Below are 24,796 nucleotides of genomic sequence, written 5' to 3'. Positions count from 1 at the left end.
ACAATTCTGACTTGGCACATTTCTGTAGAATAGAGCATACAATACCAGACCATTCTGTGAGTAGTTTTCACTATGGCTCTGTTAACATATCAACCGCTAATTTGACAGAGAAATATTGCGTAGTACATCCTGTTTGTTTGTTTAATTATGATGGATTGATTTTCGCTGCTTATGTCAGCTTTTATTTCCTCTGCGAACAAAGATCACGCTTCAGCTGGGAAAGAACAGCAGACAGGAGAAGTTGCCCATGTGATCTCGGCTGTCCTTGACTGAGGGCAGCAATTCCAAACACAAACCGTGTGTGATTAGCATGAGCAGAGTCCGTCTGGACAGCCAAAAACTATTGCTGTGCGATATTGATCATATTCAGTACCGCACTGTTTTCTAAATGCGCGATTTAGAGGTGGCCATGGCAGGGAAAAATTCTCAGAGCGAGAGGAAGGAACAAGACTAAAAAAGGGAATTCTGCTCTGCTCGACAGCGGATAGCAAAATAAAGAACACAGCAAAAACATTAAGTAATTAAGAAACAACTAATAGATATAGATAAAAAAGTACTAGTAAACCTTATACTTCACCGAAGTCTGAAGGTTTAACTACTGACGTCCATTGAAAACGTCAGAAATAGGAATGGGTTTTTGGCTCATCAAGAGGGTGAATGACCCGTGCAGCATTTCCACAGATTGAATGCGAGTGAGAGTGTTGGGACAAAAGCACCAACATCCCAGCTAACCAAAGATCTCTGTCTATGAACCCTAAGATCTGCATGTTTTACCTAACAGGGAAACTTGATTACCAAAAGCTTCATGTGAGAATTCTACAAGTTATCGCAGGAGCTTTTTAATACAAATTCCCACGGCTTTGGTATAATCTTCCAGTCAATGAGGCTTTGTGCAGAAAAAGCTCTTCCCTCTGCGGTAAGTTTTATAATTCTAGGTTCTAGTTAGAAGCCTAATTAAATCTAATTAAATGTGACCGTTCACAGGAAATATATATTTTTGTCCATAAATGTCCATAAACTGATCCCAATATATTATAATAAGCAGAAGGACCACTGTTTTGTCAGAGTTTAGCTGGAGGAAGCTAATTGACATCCAGTATTTTATGCCTTGTACATAATCCTCAATCTTTATAAGTTCAAGCATCATCTACCACCGATACCATGTTCGGGAACAGTACCCAGTACTCAGCGGTAGCATATATAACAGATGGTAGTGGTCCTAGAACAGAACCTTGTGGAACACCATATTTTACTTGTATATATCAAATGCCTAAGAGTTAGCACTGTAAATGTTAGAATGAATTACACTGACTGTTAGCCATAGTGAAGTTAGTATTGGTAAAGTTAGAGCTTTACTAAAGTAAATGTTAGCGTTTATAAAAGTAATGATTAGTGAGCATCAGTAAAGTAATAAATCAGCAATAATAACATGGTAACATTCTAATATGAGAGTGACTTGGGCATGTGTGTTGTCTGTCCAGTGCCCACTGAACTAAAACAACTTCTCTTTGTTCCCTCCACAGCTCCTCCTCTGGTTCTCTCTCTTCTCTGTGGATCGACTAAGCTGAGTGATGCCCAGCGGGGTTGAATACGGAGAACTGGGGGAGAGCCTTCCTGCCATTTCCTCCCTAAACGCCTCCTACTCTCAGGCCTCCCTGTCCATGCCCTCGTCCAGCTACCTCCCACTGCCTCCCTCAGGGCGCAGGACCATCTCCGATGTCCGCCGAACCTTCTGCCTCTTTGTCACCTTTGACCTGCTTTTCATTTCCCTTCTCTGGATCATCGAGTTAAATGTGAGTATGGTGTCTTTGGGGGGGAACAAAAAAATACTGTAATTACTGTATTCAGCGATGTGCTGAGGGTGTAACTGAAGAGTAAAACATGACGAGTTCAGGAGTGTATGCTGAGGTAGACCAATCTGATGTTCTTAACAGCATCACATACGTAAGCAAGTGCATTGCGCATTAGAAGTATACTGGCTAGTAATTAGGTACAGTACAGTACACAGCTTATACACAGTGAGGAAGTTCTAGTTAAAGTGCAGAGTGTGTGCAGTCTAAGTGCATGATCTAAATCTGTTAGAGATAACTGAATAAGCCCACAACAAGCCAAAGCTTTTTGAATTACAATTAAAACATAAGGAAGAAAGAAAGAAAAATCCCTGAACAGGCATTATTGTGTACTAATGAAAAATTAAGATGACGAGTCAAACAAATAAAAACACATTATTTAGGCATTTATATTAGGATATCAAGCAGAATTTGCTGTACCTCAGGATGGGTCAGAAACAGTAAACAGAAAAGTATTATGAAATTAATCACAGCAACAATGATTCTGCCTTTCACGATAACATAAATATTTTTTGGACGACAAACTGTCCCAGAAATTATTGCGCTAAATTGCTCTCTGCTTCCCCAAGAGGATCATTTTACACATCCTGTTTTATCTTATATTGTATATAGTGCAAAGGTCAGGCATGGCGCGCATGTCAGTGTGAAACTTTCCAGCGTCTCGATGGGGTTTCCGTTGGTCTTGCGTTGGAATACAAGCTACAAATGTTTGTGTGTGGTTTGAGTTAACAATGTAAAAGACTACTGCAGCAGTAAAACTTTACTCCACTATAATGGTTAAACCTTTGCGGTTAATCCATGGTTCATATACCTGCCAAACTGTGGGGTTGTGGGGGCGGAATCGTTACACCGCTCCCTGTCACGGTCTGTTCGGGGTGTGTGGAGGCCCCTTTATTGATGTATTGGTCACTGAGCACACACTGAACTCTGTTCCTACATGATGAAGGTCGCTGTCCGCTCTCAGACTCTAGCTTGCCTCCAACACAGAGAGCGACTGGCTAAATACATGCAGGTAAACAGTAGCGAGGTCAGCAAAAATGATTGAGGTCATGTCCATATATTGTGCGATAAGTTAATGTAATTATCGTGACCGGCCTAGTGATGTCTTGCTCAACTCAAGTGCGCAGTTTGACTCTCTCTAGACACTTGGGTTAGTTTGCTGGTACTAATTCCATTCATTTACACTACTGTTCTCCATACTATCGCTGCTTCTTACTTGTCTGCTCTCCATATTCTTTACAGACCCAACCTGTATTCTTAGGTCTTCCTTAACTGAATTACTCATTATCTGACCACTTCATCTACATGGGTGAAGCCACATGTTTTTCTCTAGATTGCCAACTGTACCCTCTTGCTTATCAACCTTAAATCAGCCTTCTAGCAAGTCTTGTCATGTTCCTGCCTGTGATGTGGACCACCGCAATATTCAGGAGAACGATATTCAGACATTCACCTCGTCACTCTAAGCTTTCTTTTGCTTGTTTAAAAAGAGCTTTTGAACAAATCTCAACATCACGTTAATAAAAGGTCAGAATTCCTCCTTCTAAACACCCCCCATGAGTAAATGATAGATTAACCTCAGCGTTTAACAAAGCACAAGGTCTGTTCCTACTCCAGCACAGGTTTCTGATAGGGAAGAACCGTGACATTAATTTTGGATAATCTGTATAATTTAATGAAGACCTTACCCATTTTAAACAAACCTGAACCATCTCTAAGACTTGTAAATGAGTTTAGAGACCTTCATTACTATGACTGTTTGTTACCTCTGGGAATTAATCTTGTGACTTTGGCTAATTTGACCTAATAACAGGATATAATTCAGATATTTGGATTAAACTGTTTTGACATCAAATTTGTAAGGAACAGTGCCTAAAAATACTCTAAGATAACAGATAATATCCTTATATTACATGAAGATGATGCACTATAATCCCTTTTTAAATCCACCTAATGTTTCGAACACTGAATGTAGAGTTATCAGACTGTCTGTAGAACTGACTATGAGCTGAGAGAGAGCTCCTGCATTAAGGAATAAAGAACTGCTCATGTGTTTCTCCTCAGCGCCAGAACACAAGTTTACAACAACTCTAAAGCAATCTATGTACATTGATGGCTTTTGGATCGACTTGCATTTGAATAATATTACACAGGTAGACCTGTTACACAGGAGGCATTAAGTCCCAAGGACTCTCACTGGTGTAGTGCGGTATGCTTATCTGGCCCGGGAATCAAATCCTTGTCTGGCACAGGGAATGTGGTTGTGTTGCGCACTTTGTTACAACAGTCTGGTCACAGTTCCTGATGCTAACACAGATTTTTTTTTTTGTGTGCTGTGGGCAGTAACTCTTTAAGGCTACAGCTAAGCTAAAGCTATTGTCCAGTATGGGGGGTGGGGGTATCTTGAAGCTAAAGCTAACGCTTGATTGTAAAACTAACTTGTGAAGCAAATGTCCAGAATGTGGGCCTTCTTGAAGAAATATAAAGGAGTGTGGTCTGTAGAATTCACATCTGTCTGTAGAATATAACACTGTTTTCTGAATACAGCTGGGTTCAGTTTAAGCTGTTTGCCATGCTAATAGATCACAGCATTTGTATGGTGTTAACTTGAGTGTTTGCTGATTTTTGCTATTAAGCAAAATAGGTGAAGTGCTGTTCACTGTTAGTATGTTTAGCAGTTTAACATATTGCAACTAATAAGTTAACGTAATTTTATCACGGGATGTGTGTAATGTTAATGACCGATTTGCTTGAGATAAGAAATTTCGTTATTAATGACAGAGATGGGAGTGGCTTTGCGCATCACCCAAAAAATAAATAAATAAACAAAAAGAGTTTGGGACAAAACTATTGCAACAACTTTCAAAAGTGTGATTCCTCTCTGAATTCCTTTGGAAAATCGTAATGTTGTTTTTAACGTTGTGTCGTGCAACACTTGATATTTTCCACATTTGCCCATAGACTTGTGCGACCTGCTCGATTTGTGATGGAATTTGCTTTACTAATTTACTTACATTCACTTTGCCATACGTGACACAACCGAACACCCGCTAGAGGGTCCCCATTTCCCATCCATTAAAACCTTGTTTTCCCCACAGGATGTGATGGTATATTTATCAATGTGCCAATTTGCACAAGATTTATAAAACCATAAAAAATATATTATATATATATATATATTATATATATATTATATATATTATTATATATATATTATATATATATTATAGTTAAAGCGTCTTGCATGAGCGCACACAGTCTGTAAAAAGACAAGTGGCGCGTTCAGATGGAACTGGATTCACTCAGATACACCAGTAATAATTACCTCACTTCCTCATGTCCATCTTTCTGTCTTTCCAAATATATATCTGTCTCTGTGTGCATCTTAGATAAACAAGAGCATCTGGCTGAATCTGGAGAAGGAGGTCGTTCGGTACGACTTCAGGTTCTCTTTCTTTGATATCTTTGTAAGTTACTCTGACCATCAATTCTACATTTACTCTTAACTCAGTTTTTTTTTTTTTTTGCATGTTATATATTTGTGAATACATTTTGTGTTTTAAATAGTACAGAACTTCATTGATGTAGGTATTTTGTAATTGAAATCTCTCTCTCTCTCTCTCTCAGCTTTTAGCAGCGTTTAGGTTTTTGTGTTTGCAGATCGCTTATGCTGCCTTTAAACTGAGGCACTGGTGGGTTATTGCGGTAAGTGCACACTACTATATTAGCTTGTATGTAATGTAGATTGTGGAGTGCAGTTGCTGAAATTCCCTCTCTGTCTCTCTGTCTTCCTCTTGCAGATCACTACCCTGGTGACCAGTGCCTTCCTTATTGCCAAAGTCATAATTTCAGATGTGAGTAAAGCCTGCGTATGTTGTCACTGGTACAGTTCAACCTTCTCACTTTAGATTTTATGCAAGATAATTTTTTGAAGGGGGGTTGACAGGACTGTGTACTACAATTGTGTTCCCGGGTTTTGATTTTTTTTGATTTTGATAAAAAGAATTTTAGTGACTATGTTAAATGCACTTCACTTTATTAAAACAAAGAATTTTAAAATATGTTAATTGTTAGTGTCAAAACAGTTCAGTATGTACAGTTTACTGTTCATGTAATACATACGTGTGTGTGTGTGTGTGTATATATATATATATATATATATATATATATATATATATATATATATATATATATATATATATATATATATAGTAGTATATTTTGAAGTCATTTAGATGTCATACATAAATAGTGGATCTGCTGTCAATCCCTGGTAAAGCCACAGTGTTCAGAATCACTCTAAAGCTTTAACGCCTACCTTCTTTGGTTTGGAACTTTTCAGTTTAATCCGAACCAAAATAGCAGGTGGCTTGGACCATATTTGTTCAGACCAAAAGAGGTGGTTCCTCAGAGTTGGTAGGATGGTCCTACCTCTACCCCATCACTCAGTGTTAGCTATGCTGGCCAGCATGGTCATCTCTTCCACACTTACTTTATAAACTTGAATCTAAAACCATTCAATGCAGCTTTTTCATTATTTCAAAGTTTCGGTGTGTTAAACTGACATCTCAAAAGAATGGATTGTGCTTCAAATAATAGACAAAAAAGGGAAGCAACCAGGTCGCAGTATGGTTATCAAAGACTGCAGTAGTAATCAGTGAGTGTTTCTGTCTGCCTCTCCACAGTTGTTCAAAGAGAATGCCTTTGGCTATGTGCTTCCCATCACCTCCTTCGTGGTGGCATGGCTGGAGACCTGGTTCCTCGACTTTAAAGTTCTCACACAGGAGGCGGAAGATGAGCGAGGTGAGAAACCCACATAGAGAGAGAGAGGAAAAAAGACCCTGGTTAGCTTTCACTCCGTGTCTCAATACTGTTTTTAACATGCCCTTGCGAAGTTCACTTCACGATTTCACTACCCATCGCTTCCGGTTTGAACCAGTTAACCCAGTTTCTGGTGTGGAAATTCCAGTACAAACCAATTTGCTCCTTTAGAATCCAGTAGAAACCCAGTTTGAATGTATCAAATTGACTGTTATAGCACATAGTTATAGCATATAGTTTCTTTGGGCTTGGAAAGGTAATTGTGTCGGATGGGAAGTCCTGCAGACGCCTATATTTATGTTGACCCGATCCCTTGCACCTCCGAGGGATCACGTAACAAGAGAGTGGCCTTTAAGATGGCATCAGGCATTAATGGCAAGTCAACGAGGGCACATTTAAAAACAGTTTGTGCACCTGAATGCCATCTTTCTGAACACTGTGCCTCTAAACCCAGTGCTTTTAAACAATCCCTGTGTCCTTCCTGCTTCTACCCGACTAAATCCTGGACTAACACCGGTGTGCCGTGCACAGTCTCTACCAGCAAAGTAGTAAAATAATCCCCTGGTGTGTTCGTTTTGTAAGGGTTAGAGATGATTTCACGGGAAACTTCGCAAATGCGCTCCAGCAGGGAACAGAAGAGGAAGAAGCTGGACGGCCATGTGAAGAGCTTTAATCCTGGATCCTCAAGAACTTCTCGCACAACAGACGACGTGCTAGTCTAATCTAACTCGCAGCTAATTATCTGCTGTAATGATGGACTTCACTAACAAAGGAGTGCACTAAACACACTCCCGTTAGATTTAAATGTTGCCCCTTAAACTGCCAAAGACAACCTACATGGTTTTCAACCAGATGTTATCGAAGAGAGACTCAGTTTGGTACCTCAGATGCTAACCAAACCTGACAACATTCCTTCACCAGAGAAGCTTTACAGAGAAGCTTTAAAGCAACAATTTTACCAGCATCAAACTGGATCTTCTGGATTTTCTCCACCCTAAAGTATCTCTGAGACTTAACCAAGCAGGAAGGCCCACCAATTCCCACATTCACCTTTTGTACAACACTCCTAAAAATAAAGGTTCCAAGGGTTTATAGCAATGCCATAGAACCAAATTTGGTTCTCCAAAGACACTTTCAATAAATGATTCTTTAAAGCTACATCTATAAAGATACATCTTTATAATGTAAAGGATATAAATAGTTACCTAATTATTACCTAAAAATTTTCTTTGAATTGTATTTTGCCAGCAAAGACCTTTATTTTTGAGAGTTTACAGGCTTTTATACACATATGAGGGAACAGCCAAGGTCAGTAATCTTTATATTAAGGCTCTGATTCAATAATGTAACTAATTAATTTATTGTTTTTGCGTACATTTAACTATACTTACAAAATAATAACAGCTGTTAAGCTTCCGATGAATTCACTCACAGCTCACTTATTTAAAAAAACAAAAAAAGGGAAGAACAAAAAAACTCTTATGTAAGCTTTGTATAATAAAATATTGTATTTATCTATTTTCATGTGTCTGGTGTCTTACATGGAGCATGAAAGCCACTACAGAACAATACAAAAGAGTTTAGAAGTTTAACCATACCCATTCAGTCTACAGCAGTTTAACCACGCCCATTCACCCTCCAGCAATTTAGCCACACCCATTTATCCTCCAGTAATTTAGTCCCACACATTCCTGTCTCAGTGGTCTGGGGTGGTGTTCTGCAGACCGTCTGAACCAGTTTTTTGGAAAGGAAGATGTTAGGGAAGTAATTAAACAATGTTCCTGGTTGTTGGGAAGTGAATTTGATGTTCCCACCTCAGTCGTGAGGATTTCAGCCTGAACTGAACAGCTTGTGGAACAAGATACGCTACAGAATAGCCAATCAGAACAGAAAATGATTTATTGAATAGATTAAAGAGCTAAAAAATATATATTTTAAGCATAAGAAAGCTGTTTGGATCTGACAATGTGAACCCTCTGAGGTTAACAATCAATAGCAAATCAGAGCAAATGTCTGAAGATGGGCTCCTCCAGAATTCTCTCTCACCATGTTTTCTTATCATCTGCAGCTGATGTGCTGCACCTAAATGTTCCACATTTTAGGTAGAAATACATGTGGGGGAGTTCTAACTTTTCCCTCACAGGAGAATTACATTTCTATTAATTTTATAATATACATTTCTATGTTTTATAAATAATGTTTAATGTTTCTTCAGATGTATGTGTTTTAGTTATATTAGCTCCATCTCCCAATATTGTTTACGTGAATTTTCAAATTTCCAGATATTTAAATCTGTTCAAATAGACAAAAGTATTCATTGGGTGCCCTCATTTTTTCACATGACCGTATTGGTGGGTGAGCGGGCTAAACTGCAGTAAAATGCATACACAGAGATATGTAAGTTAGTTATTTTGTGACATAAAAGAAACAATAGCATGCTGTTCTACTTTCCATAGAAGCCCTTGGCATGTCACACTCCTTTTATTTAAAAAAAAAAAAAATCCTGGAAGATTGTTTGTCCGTTTACGGGTTTTATCGAACAAAGGACCAGGAGAAGTGTTCTTTTCTCTTTGCTGACCAGCCCATGTTTGGGTCACCGCAAATGCAACAGAGTCTACTTTGATAGAGGAAGCTGAAGAAGTGTCAGTGATGTAACAGGCTGTGATTAAACCGGGACGGCTGAAGGAGTCACCAGCGTTGAGACAGAGAGTGTATTGATGGCTGCACCACCCAGCTGGATGCATACACACACACTGCACTGCAGGGCCGGAGCTGTGGGCGTCTCATGACCTTTGTGTTTTTGTCATGAAACTGAAACTCGCCTTGCATGCTGAACATGCTGTCACTGAAACTGTGTGACAAGCTTCGGTTACAGTGTGACAAAGAAAACAAAGCAGAGCAAACAAAGATACACACACAGCTGTGGAGACCAGAAGTATATGTACACACAGTCATGAGTTACGTCACTCTCTTTGGGTTCAATGTGTTCTTTATTAATTCAATGTTTTATATATCAGGGCATCATAAATATCTGATTCTTAGCAGGTTTCAAAGTTGGGGAAATACAACCTCAGATGAACAACACCACACAACAGTTTTTTTTTACGTTCAGGAGGAATTTTGTCCCACTTCTTTACAACATTGCTTCAATTTATTGAGGTTGGTGGGCACATCACAGCACCTTAATTCTTTCTTTTTCTGCCGTTGTGTTGTAGATTTTCTGGTGTGCTTGGGATCATTGTCCTGTTGCATGACCCGATTTCAGGTTAGCTTTAGCTGTTGGATAGATACTTTGATATACAGAGGAGGTTATGGTTGACTCAGTGACTGCAAGGTGCCCAGATCCTGTGGCTGCATCATCACCCCTCCACTACTGTGTTAGATAGTTTGTATGAGGTGTTTGTGCTGATAGGTTTCGCTTGGTTTTTATCAAATGTAGCGCTGTGCAGGAAGGCCCAGACATCTTTACTTTGGTCCAATCTTTTCTGAGGACATTGTCTTAGAAGTATTGTGGTTTGTTTAAATGCAATCTTTCGAACTTGAGCTGTGCAGCCATGTTCTTTTTAGAAAAAAGAGGTTTTCTCTTGGCAACCCATCCAAACCCCCTTTTTTTTTTGCAATTTCTCTAAGCATTGCAGGGTCTGACCATGGGGTAAATTTGATGGGACGTTTGTTTCTTGGAATATTGGTATCTGTCTTAAATGTTTTCCACTTGTGTGACTTCCGATTGTTTGTAAATGGCCCTGTAATCCTTTCCGGATCGATAGGCAGCATATCATCACTGCTGTCTTTCCTCCTTGGCACTTGGCTAACACACACCTGAAGGCTCCAGACCAGCCAACTTCCAAAGAAAATCTTTTACAGAGGTGGTCACACTTGGTGATGATGAATTAATCAAGCGCATTTGATTAGCTGTACCTGGCTGTACTTAATCTTAAGTCTTAATTCCTATAGAAGCCGTAAGGGTGTACTTAATTTTTCACACACTCGTTCTGCATTTTGGCCTAGTTTTTGTTAAATAATTAATGACATGGTGGAATTTCATGTGTTCTTGTTCATCTGAGGTGTGTGTGTGTGTGTGTGTGTGTGTGTGCGCGAGAGAGAGAGAGAGATTACACTATATGCACTATTAGGGTAAATATTGCAGAACTGAGGTTTCAGTTTGTACATTGAGACACATACTAAACGCTGACGGTATCTATGCCCGTACACTTCTACTGCCCCAAAAGCACAAGAAGAGTCTGCTCTATATATATAGTCTGCGCTCTCTCTCTCTCTCTCTCTCTATATATATATATATATATATATATATATATATATATATATATATATATATAGTTATATTTTATGATAATATTTTATTTCTCTTTCTCAGCCTATCTGGCCGCGGTAAATGCAGCATGTGAGAGCACTCGCGTGGTCTACCCGAGAGCCGTATCCGACGGCCAGTTCTACTCTCCTCCAGAGTCCCTCGCAGGTAACCCACTGTTAACCCATTGTTCACTGTTTTAGCTTCTACACACAGCTGCAGTGTTGCTTTCATTTGCTTATGTATTTAATTACTTTAATATCTCTGAGCATCTAACAATTTGGACCTGAGTCATTTTTCACACTCTGTTAAGGAGGTTTGTGTGTGTGTGTGTCAGGTTCCGAGGATGACCTTGATGAGGAAGGCCTTGGCAGAAGAGCAGTAACTGCCCAGGTTCTGAAATTCATATTTACAGATTGACAGAATTCAAAGTCACAGCTCATTATTGATTGGGATGAGGAATGTAAATAGTTCATTACTACGCTGTAACAATATATAGGCAACTAAAATAATAACTAATATTGACTAATATTATAGGAATATTTGATTATTTAAAAATGTTTAAGAACTTGTTTTAAGTCATTTTAGCAAACACGTTTTGAGATAATGTTCATGCTTCGAGGACTAACGCTTAAAGCAAGTAAAATTCAGTTCTCAGGACGTTTGTCTGTTTGTCAGGAGAAGGAGTTTGTGCGGCAGGGCCGCGAAGCAATGGCTGTGGTGGAGCAGATATTGTCTCAGGAGGAAAACTGGAAGTTTGAAAAGAATAATGTGAGTGTGCATCTATGCGGTGGAGGTTTCCATTAGAATTCCTCTTTGCGGGGGGTGTACACACTCACACACACATTATCTCCAAAACAGGTCAAAACAAAAGTCCACATTCAGAGCTAATGTTCATGTAGGTCAGGCTCCGTCCACACACATCCGGATATGCAGATTTATATTTATTTATTTATTTATTTATTTATTTATACTACTGTCAGTCTAGTGGACATGTGACAGCAAGAATATAAAGCTTCACACACTCACTTCTATCTTATATTTTTAGTTTTCTCATGTTAAGGTAGCCACTATACTTAAAGACAAAAGCTTGATAGAAGAATGTTAGTGAACTAAAACTGGAGTAACAACACTCTTGGCTACAACCATGCACATGGTAAATGTCTAAAAATGTCTTCTGCAATAGACAGGGTTTACAAAAACCTCAGTTCTCAGTGACCTAGATTGCAGCATTTGTGTGGACAGGAGGCCAAACACAGCGTAAAAGCATCATTTTATTAAATATCAGGATACGTGTAGGTAGGGCCTCAGTAAGCGCTGCCTGAAGCAACAACATGGAGGTTTCTCATTGTTTACTTTTGGAGTCATTGTTTGTTAGGTCTCTATAAACACAGTTAATTCAACACAGGTCTGTGTTGTTTGAAGCAGATACGCTTTCCAACCTGAACATGTAAAAAATGTGTCCAAATAAATGTGATCAGTGTAAGGAAGCTGCTGTGTCCAACACGGACGCATTATTTTACATAACATACCAAAACATCTGCTGTTCTGAATGTATTTACATTTACTTTGAGGGTCTTAATTGTAAAAGTGTGTTGTTTTTTCCAAGAGAAGTGATGTGTGGCCTGTTTTTAGGTATTTGTAATGCACTTTAAAGCTGATGTCTGTGTGTGTGCATGTGCAGGACATTGGGGACTGTGTGTACACACTGGAGATTCCTTTCCATGGAAAGACATTCATTCTGAAGGTATATTCCTCCCTCTCCTTTCTGTTTTTTACTAATTATCTCCAGCAGCAGTGTTGAATTTAACACTAGGTGCAGGGGGGGTACGGGTATTTGCATTGAACTGGCACGGCACTGATGTCACTGTTCGGTAATTTCACAAGCGTAATAGTATTAGTCTTTTTTCCCCCTTATTTCAACTCACGTAACCATGATGTATTGGACGAGGACGGTGTGACTGTGTTGTTAGACAGTTGTAGGGTGTGTGGAAACATGGTCCTATTCTGACATTTGGTGCTTAATTCTACTTCAGAATTCTACCTTGCTTTTTTCCCCCTGTTGTACTAAACACATTAAACCATGGAAACCAAACTGTGGCGTGAACTGAACTGTGACTTGTGTATAGTTAGACCCCTTGCAAGAAGTGGTTGTGAGATGGTTTATTATATCACTTTCTTCACTGTTGACACATTTTAATAATATTATTAGCAGAAACACGTAGATTAGCGTAAGCATTTTTTTATGACCATATGTTCAGATATTGTGCTTTAATGTGACTAAGATAAGATATTTGTTTTCTAGTCAGATCTTTGCCACTTTTATATGTGGTCCTCAATTGGATACATTCCTGCACGGCACTGTTTCTCTAGCTCTAATAATAAACTTAGACATGCAGAACCTTAAATCTTCCCTGAAAGTACTGGAATAGCAAGGCCTATTCTTTTGCTTTGCTTTTGCTACACTTATCATTTTGGTTTGAGGTCAAACGGATGAATATGAAACAATATATCTAAACAATATATCAATTTGAACTTTTTATTTCCTAGTATTTACATCTAGATGTGTTAAACAATGTAAAACACCAACAAAATTAGCCGTTCTCACTATGACCAGAAAATCGCTAGGTTGAATCCCAGGGATGCTGCTAGCCATCAGTGGTCAGGACCTTGAGAGAGAAAAGTTGGCCTTGCTCTGTCCAGGGTGGGTAGATGGCACATTCCCACCATATCCTTTTATCAAGCCAGTGACTTACTGACCTTACTCTACTGTATTCTTCTTCAGTGATGCTTTTATGCAGCTTCTTTCAGTTGTTTTTTTTTTTTTTTTTTGGGGGGGGGGGGCAATTAGGCTTGTAATGTAGATATAGTGGCTCAATTAGATTTACTCCATTTAACCTGTACATATAATTTTTCTCACTGTCTGTGTTTGTATGTATGTAGGCACTACTGCAGTGTGCTGCTGAGCTAGTGTACCAGGAGGTCATTTTACAGCCGGAGAAGATGGTGCAATGGAACAGAACGGTGTCAGCATGCCAGGTATACACACTTCCACTCACACACAGAGAACCTGTTTGAACTCTGTATGTAAAGGCCCATACGCTTCATTGTCCACCTATAATGTTTGTTGCTGCCCAATATTGTGTAGGTCCCCTCATACCACCAAAACCGCTCTGTCCGATTGGGAAACTATGACGTTAGCACTGGCACAACTGTTCTGAAGAATTTTTGCGGTGTAGTAGGGAGCATTATCCTGCTGAACAAGGACAAGTGAATTCACAACAGGCTGTTTTTGCAGCTTAGTTTCCATGTATAGCCCATGGGCTGGAGGAATGAGTGGTACTGATTTTGAAATAATTTTAAACAGTTGTGTTCTGCTTTTCCTGTGTCTGTGTAGATTTTACAGAGAGTGGATGATAACACACTGGTGTCATACGATGTATCTGCAGGAGCAGCAGGTGGAGTAGTGTCTCCCAGGTACACACAGACACTAATCCTAATTACGCTATGCTGTTTTGCCCAAAATCACCCACAGTGTGCGCGTTTAATACATGTTGTTAAATAAAACTGTAATAAAAGGAAATTCCACTGATGTTCCACTCCTAACTGGTTGGGTGAGATGATTGCAAGGGCCTGTGAATGACAGAGGCCTTTAAAAAATATTTTTATCCTTTTGGCAGAATTGTTAGAGTTGTGGTGCCCAGTGTAATCTTTTCATGTGGCCCAAAATTCTTGCCAGCGGACAAGTATAGTGTATCTGTGTTGCTGAATGTGTGTGCATGTGTCTGGAAGTACATCCAGCATGCTAACATTTACATTTTACTGCTTAATTAACACACTACAGGCTGTATTACCCCCCCCCCCTTTGTACCAAACTGGAGGTGCAAACTACTAACAGTGGTTACACTGCTGTTGTCTATGGATATGCATAATTTGAGAACATTCCCTTAGTAAACTCCACATTTCCCTCTGCTCTCCACTCTGCACTTAACTCTATGCCGGAAGACTGCAGTAATTTCCTGATGTGATTGTAAACTGTGCTTAAGTTAGTTTAATGTGAGTTATTGATTTGTTTATATATATATATATATATATATATATATATATATATATATATATATATATATATATATATATATATGTATGTATGTATGTATGTATGTATGTATGTATGTATGTACTATAAGATATAGCATAAATTGATAAAAGGAAGATAAAGTGGGGGAATAATAAATAAATAAATAAATAAACGACAACAGCACAATATGCATGTATATTTTAAAGATTAACTTACAGATATCAATTATAACATTAATGACCATAAAAACAATGGTCATTGAGATATAGTAAGAAATGTATAATAAATATAATATAAATAATATAAAATATAAATAAATACATTATAATAAATTTAAAATATCTAAAATAATAAATACAGTATATATTGGCACTCTTTTATACACTGAATAGTTTGATTGGGTAAACGTAGTTTAATTAGGGCGGGACAGGGTTGCCAGTGGAAGATTTTTGACTTGCTTTGCCTCTCTCCCCTCCTTAGGGATTTTGTAAACGTGCGCAGGGTGGAGAGGAAGAGAGATCGTTACATCTCTGCTGGTATGTCGACCAATCACAGTGCCAAACCTCCGCATGCTCGCTATGTTCGGTATGTCCTCTCCTTCCTTTAGCTTCACTCATTCATAAAGTAAATGCTGTATTTCAGTCTTCACCATTCCCCTCTGTCTCTCTCTCTGTGTCTCTCTCTCGCTCTCTCCTGCAGTGGTGAGAACGGCCCAGGGGGGTTTGTGGTGCTGAAGTCCAGCAGTAATCCCTCAGTCTGCACTTTCATTTGGGTGCTCAACACTGATCTTAAAGTGAGTCCTCTTTCCCCTGTACTGCAGTCATTCGTATAAACAAGTGGATTGCAGCTCTGTGTAGACGACAGGTGTAATGGGATGATGATGTTTTCGGTTCGTAAGAAGCTGTAAAAATGAAGATGCTGTAGATGTTTCAGTAGTAACTGGGGAAGCTGTACAGCATCCAGAATTATCTGCTAGTAACGTGAAGTAGCATTTTATTTTGTGGTACAATTAGCATGTAGTGTGTATAATTTAAAACTCTGTCATTGTTTAGTACACAGTATACATAGGATTTGACAGTACAGAGTAAACAATGTGGCAAATACTAATAAATAAATATATATAAATATATCTCAGAATACCGCCCCCCACCCCAGTTTTCCTTTCCTTCAGTTTTCCTGTTATCCCCCTTATTTCCCTCATTTCCCTCCTTCACCATTTCTTACCCCCGTTAGAAACACCTCTCTCTCTTGCTCTCTTTCTCAGGGTCGTCTCCCTCGGTATCTGATCCATCAGTCTCTGGCAGCTACCATGTTCGAGTTCATGACTCACCTTCGTCATCGCATCATGGAGGTCCGCGCGTCTCTACGGTAACCAAGGAGCGACTGACTTGTTTACTCATCACGCCAGAGCAGAGTTCAGCCGCGGGCGCCGCTCTGGCCTGTCCATTTTCTACAGCACAGCAGTATTTTCCTGGTTGCCATGTGGAGATTCAGTGGCTGGGAGGAGGTACAGCACACCGACAGTAACAGTGCTGGAAAGAATGGTGAAGCTCATCAGAGCTCGACTTCCGAAGGATATTCTCTTCAAAACCCTGCAATGGCTGCTTCTTGTGGACATCACATCTGAGCCCCCCTCCTTTTTTCTTTTTTTGGTTTATCCCCATTTCTTTAACGGCTAGTTTGTTTGTTGTATCCAGTGACTACAGGGAGAGGTATTGGGACAGAACACGTAGAGTTTTGCTGTGTGCTTGCACTGTTTGGGCTGTAAATGAAATGAAGGAATTGAGTTAAAGGTACAAAGATTCATTTTTAGAGGGAGGAGGGGGTTTCCGGGATGTTTATTTCACAGTGTGTTGAAATAATGTCACTATGATGTGAGCATATGTATTGGGATATTTGTGTATATTTGTGTTGAGTCCTGACCTCAGTCCACTCTACAGCAGGTTTAAAGGAATACTCGCATGGTTTTCAGTCTAATCTTTATCTGCTGCTTCTGCTTTGTACCATTGATTACCATGGACAATAATTTACAATAATGAATGAAAGCATATGTTTCCCTGAACTTAGGAAAAAAAACAGAAAACAACTCCAGCTGTGTTTAGATGAGACAGGCTGAAAAGCTAATTCTAAGGTATTATCCAGCTTTGCAACATCTATGGGGAACAGATGGTGCCTGTGTAAACGCCGCCTACACCATAGTGCCATCTCTGAAAGAACCACATATACAGATTGTTGGTCTCATTTACAAATCTTTAAAATAGTCATTGTCTGTACTCTTTAACTGCCTTTTGCCTTCTATTAGAAATCTCATGTTTCATGTGAACAAGTCTTTTTTTTTTTCCTCCACAAGTTCAGGGAAACTTGCACTATTTGTCTGTTGTTGACCAGATGCTACAGAATCAGAAGATAAAGATTACTGCTCCAGGTGCCTTGGCAGACTGATGTACTTGTGTCTTACTTTTTAGTCAAGCCCCTCACTGCTGGCACTTTTAGGTTCCTGCACACCTCCGTTGTCCTTGTAGTTGATAAGTCACTGTGTTCATTTACATCACAAATAATGACGAGTGGCCTGTATGGCTATCTTTATACTACCTCCACCATGTTTTACAAACACTGCTTTTTGAAGTTTTTTCCCCCCCTGGCTTTCTGCAAATTCTTTGTTTTTTAAAGGGCCCATATTGTGAAAAAACTATTTCTCTCGTTGCTCTATTTCTCTCTTTTAAATAAGATTGTAAGCAAGTATGTAATCATTGAGGTTTTACACTGTGTAGATCAGTCCTCCGTCCATACATGTAAACTGAGCTGCAAATACAGCCTGTTTGGAATTCATAGATTTTTGTGATGCTGTGAAAAACATCGCATTCACATGTATCCTCACATTCAGCCTACACCAGTTTAGACCCATCTATTCATGCTGGAGCTTTAAGGAGTGTTTCAGCCTGGGCTGCTGCTTAAAAGAGGCACAATACTAGGCAGCCAATCAGAACACAGCTTATTGACGTATATCGGTCTTAAAGGCACAGTAAATAGAAACCGCCTGTTGAATTCTAAGAGATAACGGGAGGACAACTAAGAGATGTTTCTGTCTGATGATAAATTCAGTCATATAAAAAGGTATTAAAAAAATGGTTCTTCAAGGGTTTTTTGGTAATGGCCTAAGGAACCATTTGAATGCTAAAATGTTTGTTTTCTATGATGGAAAATAACTTTTAAATGGCTCTATGTTGCACCAACCTTTTTACTTAGAGTGTAAGTGGACCTTCAAAGGAAATAACCACAAATAAACACAATAGAAATGTAGCATATAGGCAATTTGATTGATTTAATTTCCAACGCTGTAGTCTTAATTCTATTAATTCTGTAATTCTTTGGAAGACATACAGTCAGTAATTCCTTTACGTTGGACGCTGTTGGGGATTTAAAGCTCAGTTGTTTCTGTGCCACGTTTCTACTCAGTCTGCTGGCCTGGCTGTTGCTGAGCATTGTACTTGGACTCTTTCTGACTCTGTTTTTAGGTGCTGGTGAACTGGCCCCTGGGAAGCAGGCTTGTTTGGTATAGATATTGATGTAGGTAATAGAATTTGGTTTTTTTTTTGTTTTTTTGAAACATGTGAGCAGTTTCGAGCTGATTTGAGGTCACTGGATTCAACAAATAGTCACTTTTTATAATAATGTGAAGTTTATTTTTGCCTTAATACTTATGCTAACCTAAAAGGGAAGGACTGAGGTGCTTTTATTATAAGACTGTAAACATACACCCAGAAAAACTCAAAAAGAACTTTCTGTCCCAGTATTTGTCCTGTGGATGTCTCCACAGAACTGTTGGTTCTTTCAGTAGCTCCAAAGGAGTCTGCTACACTCATTACAGTAGCTTAGAATGGCCAAAGGAGGGTGCTGCATGCTAAGACATCTTCGTGACTGGACAGACATCCTTGTGTTGTTTACACATGCTAAAACAATTAGGCCTTCTTCTTTAGTTCCACACTAGAGCTACAATGCTAATGTAACATATACCCACTAATCAGCATCATAAAACTATATCATTGGATCAGTTATGGAGAACAGTCAGAAACCACATAGTCATTACTGAGCACCTCTGCATGGTCAGTGATGAGTTCTGCATGCAGTTAGCAACATTCTGATGCTGGTTTATAAGCCTCCATTACATGCTAGCTACATTAGCCTCGTAGCTCCAGTGTTAAAACCAACCAACCAACTCCCAACACAGTGAGAGACTGGTATTGGAGTCCAGACAAATCTATTTAGACCCCTAAAGCAGAGCCGCAGCCTCCCTGTTGAAAGAGTGCATTATCTGCTTAAGCTGCTGGGGGGTCACTTTTGACCTCAGATCGATGGTGTGGTATTTATCACAGCGGTGGACCTGGAGGGCTTTAGTTTCAGCACTTTGTACAGTTCAGCTCTGTTATTGACCAGAATTAGAAATCCCTAAACGGGCTGAGCTTCCCTCTCTTCAGAATACGAACTACAGCATTACCACTAATATTCAAAACTGCTCATGTCTGCAAAGTTTAACTGGAAGAGGCAATACGATGAATTTCTATAACACATAAATAGAAGGTCTGAATAATACATTTAAGTACAGAACACTAGTGTTCAAATGTGTGGAATCTTGGTGTTCAGTAATGAATAAAGAAATGAAATTGCAGATCAATCTATAGATATATGTGATATATAATCTATAGATATAATAGTGATATTGATATAATATGTAGTGTCGATTTCATCGATTTCAATTGGTTTATAGACAATTCAAGAGTGCTGATGTGTGTTGAATAATGAGTGATTGCTGTTCTGTTCACCTTTATGGAAATTATGTGTTGATAAATCATTTTAAATATATACCCTATTGAACAACCATTTAACCAGAAATGTAACCATATATGCATTCAAATGGTTCTTTGAGTTTTCATGGTTCTGTATAGATCTGTTGCCTTTACTAAAGAAATTGGGAAGAAATCTGTGTATATATTCGAAAAGTAGTAAAAAATCATTTTTAGGACAATAGAACCTTATATAACCTTAACTAGCTTAGACTATCAACTGACATTAACTACATTTCTACTACACAAGTCATTTAGTTAATCAATGGCTAGTAGTAGACCAAAACGTAATCTGTCTCAAGGTTCTAGCAAGTGAGGCCATGTACAAGTTTTCTACCATATGTTATATTTTTCAAATGTTAAATTTATTAATTCAATAAATTGTCTATAATATGCAGCAAAATACAGAATATAGTTTGTTTCCTCTAATTTATACTTAAAACATCAACACACATCAAACATTCAATAAAATAATAATTCATAAAACAACTGATTCCAAACATTTGAACTATATAAATAATGGTTTACTGGTGTACTGCAGTCCACCAGGGCTGAAAGTCACTTCTCCATGTTACACCCGCAAATGTGTTCTTTCATAGCAACTGTAAGCAAAGGTTAGTCTTTACAGAGAGCTGGTAAAATTCCATTCAGCCCTAATGAGAGACTGCAGCTCCACCTCGGTGTAGATCACAATACCTACATTTAGGGTTGAATATTATATATATATATATATTGTGATATATATATATATATTGTGATATAAACGGAGATGGAGCTACAGTCTCTCATTAGGGTTGAATATTAATAACACTCTAAATGTAGGTATTGTGATATACACTGAGGTGGAGCTACAGTCTCTCATTAGGGTGAATATTAATAACACTCTAAATGTAGGTATTGTGATATAAACTGAGGTGGAGCTACAGTCTCTCATTAGGGTGAATATTAATAACACTCTAAATGTAGGTATTGTGATATAAACGGAGATGGAGCTACAGTCTCTCATTAGGGTGAATATTAATAACACTCTAAATGTAGGTATTGTGATATAAACTGAGGTGGAGCTACAGTCTCTCATTAGGGGTTAATATTAATAACACTCTAAATGTAGGTATTGTGATATAAACTGAGGTGGAGCTACAGTCTCTTATTAGGGTTGAATATTAATAACACTCTAAATGTAGGTATTGTGATATAAACTGAGGTGGAGCTACAGTCTCTTATTAGGGTTGAATATTAATAACACTCTAAATGTAGGTATTGTGATATACACTGAGGTGGAGCTACAGTCTCTCATTAGGGTGAATATTAATAACACTCTAAATGTAGGTATTGTGATATAAACTGAGGTGGAGCTACAGTCTCTTATTAGGGTTGAATATTAATAACACTCTAAATGTAGGTATTGTGATATAAACTGAGGTGGAGCTACAGTCTCTCATTAGGGTGAATATTAATAACACTCTAAATGTAGGTATTGTGATATAAACTGAGGTGGAGCTACAGTCCCTCATTAGGGTGAATATTAATAACACATGAATAATAGGATTTTTACCAGACTAATCCAAAACCAGTTGCTTTAAAAAGACACATTTGTGGACCCTCAGTTGGCCATATCATAATAAACAGAGATCATGATGTTGCTGGTATGTGTCTATCAACGCTCTATATTTCTAAACTCTTCTCTTCACTGTCATAAATCACAGGCTGAAGTAATATTCATCTCATTTTTTTGTTAGTTTCGCTTATTAACTTCAACCAGCGTGGTTGATCTTCAAAAACAAAAACTCGAGGACTTGATTTTTTTACAGTGTCATCACTTGAAGTGAACAGTGTGTAAGGAAAGTGCTGGAGATTTTACAGCAGCTGATTCCAAACAGAACAAAGCGTCCTTATTCAGATCCAGACACATGATTCCATGGTAGGCCTGCTTATCTCTCCTCCTACACCTCTTACAAACACTGTGACTTGCATAATAAAGCCATAATGACATTCGTTACACATTAAATTGCAAAAACACTGCTGCATGGTGAAGGTGCTGGCGTGTTACTCACTGAGGAGACGTTTTGGAAAGCTGTGACAGCTCCATTTAAAACGGCTCGTTTGGGAAGAGGGTCTAACGGAAGCTGCATATCTGCATAATTCAGTGGTTGAGATGCACACATCCACAGTGAGTTTGGTGTGAAATGGTTCATTGTAGAGAAACTTGACTGACTGATTTCTTTACTGTGTTGGTGGTGATAGACAACGGGGGTCGCCATGACTACAACACATTTTATTTACTGTCCAGAACCACCAGTGTAGCTGCTGGGTGATCATCTGAGTTTTATATATATGGTAAAATAGCAAATCTGACCAAATCATCAGGCAGTGTGTTTGTAACCATTTTGGTGTAATAGCTTTCTGTGAGGGAGCTATTGGAGGCATTAGAATTCACCACCACTGTGAACGATACTGTCTCTCTACGTTTTTCTACAGTGGAAAGTTTTACATCAAACCAACCTGAATAAATTTGCTCACCATTTCATTCTGCAGAGAAGTTGATGGAGTCTCGCTATTTAAGTTACACTGATCAAATCCATATTTGTGACTTTATACACAGTTCAAAGTGGCCTGTGTTATGTTTTGCCCGTTTACTGCAATGTTTGACTTTGTGTGCCTTCACACTGATTTCACAGGTTCAGAAATGTAGATTTAGTTTTTGTTTTTTGTTGTTTTCTTTTGTGTGTGTGTGGGGGTGGGGTTGCTTATTTTAATTTTTTATTGTATTTTGTTTTTGTAAAGCAAAATGTTCCCGTTATCAAACATTTTATTTAAATGCAGTACTTTAGTGTAATATTGTACACCTATAAGCTGTAGATGATGAGATCAGATTTTGAATCAAGTGGAATACTGGTAATTTCTAAACAGCTTGTACTGAGAATCATATCTGCTAATAAAGTTAACAGCTCATACAAGATAAAAGTGAAACACTATTAGTGCCTGATTTTTATTTTCCATTTTTGGCCATATATATATATATATATATATACACACACACACATATATATATATGTGTGTATGTATATATATCTATACAGATACAGATTTATTTATATTATATATAAATATATAATAAATATCTGTATTTGAGTGTTGAACCTAATTGTCAGGCGTGTTTTCCCCTCTGTGCAATATTGTACTTTAAAGCAGAATAAAATTAAACTGACCTAACTTAACAGGACAGATAATACATTGATTTATTTAATAAAATGAACAGCATATGAACTTAATATAAATAAATAAACAATAACTAATATTAACTGCTAATAGGCAAAAGCTAATAAAATTAACAGTTAAAAAAAATTATAAAATAGATGCAAAATAAAAAACTAACAATTAGTGGCTAATGCTAATGAAACGCTAATACAATTAACAGCTAATAGAAAAGTAAATAAAAAGAACAATTGAAATCTATAACTGTAATACAAACTAATTAAAATAAAAAAAACCCACTAAGTTAGTGTTTCTGTTTATGCTGTGTCAGACGTGCAACACTTAGTTTATTTAGTTTCAGAAATTTGTATAAGGTATAAAATTATATAATATTTTATACTTACTGATATACATTATATTTTATACTTACTGATATACATTATATTTTATACTTACTGGTATAAATTATATTTCATACTTATTTTATACTTACGGAAGGGAATATGTGTTCCTTACTAATAAACTACAGTACAAGTGAAAGTATCCATGTTGAAAATGGTTTTGTTTACTTTTACTTGTACTATAGTTTATGAGTAACAAACATTTCCTTCTGTAAGTATAAAATATAATTTTATACTTTTATATTATTTTACTGCAACTGAATAAACTAAGTGTTGTTTTAGTTGCTGAACTGCTTTACTGTAGCTCACATCTCTCGCTTTAGTGTTTAGTGTAGGCTCTTGTGTTTTCTTTTACATCGAAAGGATTTTAAAAAGGACACACTTTAGTTCCTTTGCTGATAAAAGCTGGATGGACCAAGAAGGTCCTCTGCTGATCTATGTAAATAGTTTTTTGATCTCCTGCTGCTGTTCTCAAGCTGCAGTTTTACTTTTACTACAGAAACAGCATTTTTAAGGGGATGATGGGTTTAGAGTACTCCTCTGTTCTGTCCTGTATTTAGTCCTTCACTCTGCCCTCGGGCACTCCAACAGTCTGTATGATCATGCTGCCTCACATGATTAGCATATTACCCTTAAACACATTCCTACCATCTCTCTCTCTCTCTCTCTCTCTCTTTCTTAATTTGGGATATTAATGTTACTAGATCTAATTAGTTATTTTCTATAACTAATGTCACAAAGCTTAATAAAAAAATATTAATAATACATAAAACATAAAGATCCCCGGTGAGCAAGCCAAAGGTGACAGTGGCAGAGAAAAAATTCCTAGAACTAGAGGAAGAAACCTTGGGGGGAACCAAAATTCACAAGGAGGACCCATCCTCTTCTGGTCAGAACTACTTATAAACAGGTTGGCAGTCTTTTATTTTGTCAGACAGGTGGGCAGTCATTTACTTAAAAAAGGTAAAGAGCTGGAATTAGTTCTGTTTGGATTATTTATAGAGCGCAGAGAATGTGAGCATTATCTGAGTGTGGCTAATGACTCCGGCAGATCTGATTATAACCTAAAGAAAGAGCCAGAAGGTAACACAGACACCTATCCAAACCACCATCAACAAACATGAGTGATCATGTTTAAGTAATGGGACGACAGCACCAACATCTTAGTTTACCAATTCAGTGTCCATGAACCCCTGGATCTGCAACCTTTTTTTAAAGGGAAACATTATTTACCAAAAGCTGAAATAAACAAATGCTCACTGCTATCTCACACCCCACCAACAGTCTATTGTCATGCATCG

At 38.0% G+C, this 24,796-nt stretch overlaps 1 protein-coding gene across 2 annotated transcripts in view; it reads left to right on the top strand.

Moving 5' to 3' along the window:
• stard3 (StAR related lipid transfer domain containing 3) overlaps positions 1-22,863 on the top strand; it is a 33,147-nt gene extending 10,284 nt beyond the window's left edge. For both annotated transcript variants that reach the window (XM_072675696.1, XM_072675697.1), the window contains exons 2-15: positions 1,524-1,793; positions 5,240-5,317; positions 5,478-5,555; positions 5,651-5,704; positions 6,536-6,653; positions 11,047-11,148; positions 11,318-11,373; positions 11,659-11,751; positions 12,665-12,727; positions 13,924-14,019; positions 14,378-14,457; positions 15,539-15,643; positions 15,758-15,851; positions 16,323-22,863. In XM_072675696.1, the coding sequence (XP_072531797.1) occupies positions 1,572-1,793; positions 5,240-5,317; positions 5,478-5,555; positions 5,651-5,704; positions 6,536-6,653; positions 11,047-11,148; positions 11,318-11,373; positions 11,659-11,751; positions 12,665-12,727; positions 13,924-14,019; positions 14,378-14,457; positions 15,539-15,643; positions 15,758-15,851; positions 16,323-16,430 (1,347 nt within the window). In that variant the 5' untranslated portion in view covers positions 1,524-1,571 and the 3' untranslated portion in view covers positions 16,431-22,863. The remainder of the gene's footprint in view (positions 1-1,523; positions 1,794-5,239; positions 5,318-5,477; positions 5,556-5,650; positions 5,705-6,535; positions 6,654-11,046; positions 11,149-11,317; positions 11,374-11,658; positions 11,752-12,664; positions 12,728-13,923; positions 14,020-14,377; positions 14,458-15,538; positions 15,644-15,757; positions 15,852-16,322) is intronic.
• Positions 22,864-24,796: the final 1,933 nt, after the last annotated feature.

This window comes from Salminus brasiliensis, chromosome 3 (assembly GCF_030463535.1).
Source record: "Salminus brasiliensis chromosome 3, fSalBra1.hap2, whole genome shotgun sequence".
NCBI classification, from domain to species: domain Eukaryota; kingdom Metazoa; phylum Chordata; class Actinopteri; order Characiformes; family Bryconidae; genus Salminus; species Salminus brasiliensis.
This window is presented reverse-complemented; position numbering and strand designations above follow the sequence as displayed.